Genomic DNA, 5,561 nt, shown 5'->3' with positions numbered 1-5,561 from the left:
CGTCAAGTTGGTTCTGACTCATAGCGACCCTATGTACAGCAGAACAAAACACTGCCCAGTCCTGTGCCAGCCTCACAATCATTATTATGCTTGAGCCCATTGTTGGAGCCACTGTGTCAGTCCATCTCGTTGAGGGTCTTCCTCTTTTTCGTTGACTTCCTACTTTACCAGGCATGATGTCTGTCATGGATTGAATTGTGTCCCCCCAGAATAGGTGTCAACTTGTTTAGGCCAGGATTCCTAGCATTGTGCAGTTGTCCTCCATTTTGTGATTGATATAATTTTCCTATGTGTTGTAAATTCTGATCTCTGCCTGTAGTTAATGAGGCAAGATTAGATTATGTTAAAGAGGAGTAGGGTGGGACATCACACCCTTGCTCAGGTCACATCCCTGATCCAATGTAAAGGGATTTTCCCTGGGGTATGGCCTGCACCATCTTTTATCTTACAAGAGATAAAAGGAAACGGAAGCTAGCAGAGTGTGGGGCCCTCATACCACCAAGAAAGCAGCGCAGGGAGCAGTGTGCATCCTTTGGACCCAAGGTTCCTGTGTAAAAAAGTACCTAGTCCAGGGGAAGATTGATGAGAAGGACCTTCCTCTGGGGCTGACAGAGAAAGCTTTCCCCTGGAGCTGATGCCCTGAATTTGGACTTTTAGCCTACCAGTCTGTGAGAAAATAAATTTCTGTTTGTTAAAGTCATCCACTTGCGGTATTTCTGTTATAGCAGCACTAGATAAGTAAGACAATGTCCTTCTCCGGGGACTGGTCCCTCCTGATAACATGTCCAAAGTACGTGATAATTAGTTGAAGAACGTGTTACCTATACCGTGGCTGTACCTCATTCTGTTCAGCTGATCGGTCGCTGCTTTAACTTGTGTTCTAAATTACTCTGCTTTTTCTCTGGAGTCAGTGATCTTTCTAAGCAAGTTTCAGTATTTTAGGGCTTATGTGGTGCCTTAGTTATCTAGTGCTGCTATAACAGAAATACCACAAGTGAAGGGCTTTAACAAAGAGAAATTCATTCTTACAGTCTAGGAAGCTAGAAGTATGAATTCAGGGCTTCAGCTCTAGAGGAAGGCTTTCTCTCTTTGTCACCTCTGGAGAAGGGAAGGTCCTTGACATCAGTGTTCCCCTGGACTAGGAGCTTTCCAGCACAGGGACCTCAGGTCCAAAGGATATGCTCCTGGTGCTGCTTTCTTGGTGGTATGAGGTGCCCCTGGAAATCCTGGTGGCATAGTGGTTAAGAGCTACAGCTGCTAACCAAAAGGTCAGCAGTTCGAATCCACCAGGTGCTCCTTGGAAACCCTATGGGGCAGTTATACCCTGTCCTGTAGAGTCGCTATGAGTTGGACGGCAGCAGGTTTTTTTGGGGTCTGTCTGTCTGCTCACCTGTCTCTTTTATATCTGGAAAGAGATTGACTTAAAACACAACCTAATCTTGTAGGTTGAGTCCTGCCTCATTAACATAACTGCTGATAATCCCACCTCATTAGCATCGTAAAGGTAGGATACAACACGTAGGAAAATCACATCAGGTGACAAAATGGTGGACAGTCACACAGTACTGGGAACCATGGCCTACCCAAGTTGACACACATTTTTGGGGGAAACAATTCAATCCATAACATGTGGTTTTAAAAATTAATTAATTAAAAGCCCTCAGAACTAGTCTGCTTGTCTCCATCACAGTCAAGCCTGATTTTTGCTTCCCTAAGCAATCTTATCAGCCCCACAGGACGTCTTCCTAACTTTTTCCTTAGAGAAAACATCGAGCCCTTTCTGCAGTCTCCATCCTGTGTGCCAGGTAATGCGCTAAATACTTTACTCAGATTATCCTGCTTAATTCTTATAATAGTCCAATCAGGTAGACATCATTGTGATCCCCATTTTACAAATGGAGAAACTGAGGCTTAAAGAAGTTAAGTGAGTTTGCCCAGTCTCCCATGGGAAGTGGCAGAGCTGGGAAGTGAATCCAGTCTCTTTTATTCAAGAGTCCCAGCTCTTAAGTATTACTCTGTACTGCCTCCCACCATTGCACCACCAGGGCTCCTTTACTGCCACCGAAGGAATGCAGTTTCATGAAAGGAGATTAAATGGACATTTCCTGGGTAATGATCACTCAGCAGAGTCTGGATCTCCATCAAGGGCCGTGATATGCCCATCCTAGGTTTTCCTTTTACCAGGTGAAAATGGGAGAATTATATGCACTGATGTTTCATCCAGGTAAAGAGTGAATGTAGCAATCCATGAAGATCCTAAAGCTGGAAAGGGGAGGAAGATTTTAAATATAAAAGTGATGCTATACTCAGAAATTCGAGTACCCACAGAATTGTGGAAATCTGTGGAGTGAAAGAAAGTACTTCTCAGGAGAGATTATCTTAGATTTCTTTTGTTAGGTCTTATTTAGTTCGTTATTGTATTGTTTTGGCTTCAGAGCTCTACTACCCTGGAGAATTAGGAGTAAAATCTCTCATTTTTCCTTGAGTTTGGTCTTTCACAATTGTTTTTCCTAAAAAGATGCCTTGTGTTGATGGACTTTAGCTTTCTGTGTGCCTCTCAGAGGGAATATTGAATTAATAACATATATGGTGTCTGGCTTGGTCAGAGTTAGTTTTGTTTCCCCAGAAACCAAAGCCTGAGGCAAAAATTTAGGTACTGCTACTTTATTTGGGAGTGTAAGTGATTCTGCTTCACCTGTGCCTAATCTCCGAGTGGGATGGTTTGATCACTGGGAGTCATTTAAAAGCGTATGATTGAGAAGGATTTAAAAAGAGAAAAACTTAATACAAACTAATGAAGTTTTTCTTTTACTATCTACAGTCTTGGCCCTGAATTTTGTATTCCAGAAATCCCTGGGTATGTACAATAATAATAATTTTTAAACTCTGGCTTGGGATGTGGAGACAAGTGTTAGAGGGGGAACAAGTGGATTGCCATTTATGAAAAATTCAAGTCTGGCCTCTTCCATACTTAAAAAAAACAAACAAATAAAAATCCATGCGTTGATTTTTCTCTTTATAATTAGAGTGAAATTTATCCAACTAAAGGGCTAATTTACAGGAGAATAGAGCCTCTAGTTGAATAAATGTTAAGAAAGGTAAAAATTTTAAATAGCAATTCACAGAGAAAATATTACAATTTTTAAGTATTGATAAACACATGAGAGAATTTATAAGGTAAGAATTACATTTTAAAATGTATCTTTTAATAAAAGCAAGGCTCAGTTTCTAAATGTATTTGTTGAGATAATACTTTATTGAAAATACCAGATCCTGAAATATCATGGAAAAATGTCATCCTGTTCTGGCACACATACACCCTGTAAACGTGTTTTTCATGACACCACTGAAATGGAATGCAACAGATAGTTTGATTTACATATTGTGTTTTAATTTATTGAAGTGAGGGAGAAAAGTGGTATTGTAAACATGAGCCAAGCTGACCTTAGTATTTCTAGGATCAGCTCAGCAGGACAGGACAGTCCTTAGCTTGCTGTTGATGATTTTGTGATGTAGATCTAGAGTCCAAGTTATGTAAAACCAAAAAGATAACAGAATTAGAGGTTTATTTAATATATCAGTTTTTCTTCCTGGGAGAGTTGTTCCTATGGCTCTTTTTATATAAACCCCAATGTGAGATGGGAGGGAATAGGAAGAGTTCATTTTTCTAGATATTTTTAAAACTAATTTCATAATCCAGAATAATGATGATTTGTAGTTAGGATGGAAATAATGCTACTAAGTACAAAAACAAAATACATACTTAATACTCCACTGATAGACTGAGTTCCTGCATTTTGTTTTGTTTATATTTTAAGTTTATATAACTTTGTAGAGACTTGCAAAATAAACATAATTGTCTTCTAGCAGGAAGTATCCAGACAAGACAGATGCTGTAAAGGTAAGAAAGAGTATGTAAACTATTTTTTAGGATGCTTAGGTCTATTTTACCATCTATATATAATATTTGAATAATTGGCTTTAGTATAAAATTACATATTAGCCTAGATAATAGACATGTTTAAAGACTATGAATAAATGATTTCAAATACCTCAAGCTAAAATAATAATAATACTTATTTTTACTTCTGCTTTTATTGTAGGTACCAAAAAATGGACAGTATGACAGATTGTTAGTGTTTGATCCAAAGGGTAATAACTACTTTATCACTTAAAAAGAATGTGTTTGGCCACCATTTTGTTCTGAATACAAGAAGATATTCCACTGGAATGGTTGAGTGTTGTGGAATGATTTAGTAATTAAATTCTTTATTTTATTGTCTGTCTCACAAAGAATATTTGCCTATCAGAAATTTACATTATGAACATCACTACTGATAAAGTACTGAGGTATGGATTTTTTTCTTTTTCAGAAAAAGTGATGATTGAACCAGATGAAGAAATGTCAAGGTAAGAAGATATCTTTGGTTGCACAGCTGATCTATCACATGCCTTTTAAGCAATTAGAACTAGATAATGCAATCATTTGTCACCCAATTAAATTTGAAAGGCCAGAAATGCATGGATTAGCACCTTATCTTTTGCTTCAGTTAAAGCAGTTGTTACTTAGATAGAAGGACGTTTAAAATGAAAAATGAACATTGCTAAAAATGTGGAAGGTATAGATAATACCCACTTCTACTTTTTAATGCTTAAACACTGAATATTCTGCATTTTACTTATATATGTAGCACAGAAAATAATTTTCATTGCTCATTCCTACTTCCCTTTGACATTTGCTTATTTCTTACAGAATATCTCTTCAAGTGAATTTTTACCTTAAAATTGAACAGTTTCAATTTACTAGTTAAATATTAAGTGAGTACTTACCCGCTCTGTTCTAGGCACTGATTCTGATAACTCATCAAAGCCCTTCCTGATATAGTCATCCTTCACCTCCTGAAAAAAAAATTCTATTATTTATTCCATGAAAAATTACAGTTAGAAAGTTGATCATAAAACACATTCATAGTTTAATTTGCCTAATAATGTGTTTAGTGCTTCTGTTCTACCTCCTAGTATGTTAGGTAGTGCCTGAGGTCTTAAAAGCTTGCAAGCAGCCATCCAAGGCATAACAATTGGACTCTTAATTCTCCTGGAGCAACAGAGGAAGGAGAGTCAGGAATAGGCGGAGGATATGGAATGTGTGGCTAATTGCCTTCGTGAACATCTGCCACATTTGCCATGAGACCAGAAGGGATGGTGCCCAGCTACTACTACTGAACATTTTGATCAAGGATTCTATAGAAAAATCCTGATCAAAAGGAAGAAAATGCAGAACAGAATTTCATATTCTCATGGATTCCAGTCTTTCTGGAGCCACAGAGGCTGGATGAACCCTGGAAACTATTGCCCTGAGATAATCTTTAAACCTTAAACCAAAATTATCCCCAGAAGTCTTCTTAAAAACAAACAATAGTTTAGCTTAACTAGTAAAAAATGTCTGCCTTGAGCATTATGTTCTTTTGTTGATTCTTTCTATTGTTTTTCTGTTCTCTATTTCATTTATTTCTGCTCTGATCTTTACTATTTCCTTTCTTCCGGTGGTTGTGGGCTTTTTT

The 5,561-nt window shown here is 37.7% G+C and overlaps 1 protein-coding gene across 1 annotated transcript in view; it reads left to right on the top strand.

Annotated features, from left to right (window-relative positions):
- ERICH2 (glutamate rich 2) overlaps positions 1-5,561 on the top strand; it is a 63,298-nt gene that overhangs the window by 17,547 nt on the left and 40,190 nt on the right. Inside the window, exons 2-6 of the mRNA XM_023730494.1 lie at positions 1,857-1,924; positions 2,822-2,857; positions 3,868-3,901; positions 4,104-4,152; positions 4,374-4,410. Coding sequence (XP_023586262.1) covers positions 1,857-1,924; positions 2,822-2,857; positions 3,868-3,901; positions 4,104-4,152; positions 4,374-4,410 — 224 coding nt within the window. The remainder of the gene's footprint in view (positions 1-1,856; positions 1,925-2,821; positions 2,858-3,867; positions 3,902-4,103; positions 4,153-4,373; positions 4,411-5,561) is intronic.

Source organism: Trichechus manatus, unplaced genomic scaffold (genome assembly GCF_000243295.1).
Source record: "Trichechus manatus latirostris isolate Lorelei unplaced genomic scaffold, TriManLat1.0 scaffold00037, whole genome shotgun sequence".
Lineage (NCBI taxonomy): Eukaryota > Metazoa > Chordata > Mammalia > Sirenia > Trichechidae > Trichechus > Trichechus manatus.
Note: the sequence above shows the minus strand (reverse complement) of the source record. Positions and strands in the feature narration are given on the sequence as shown.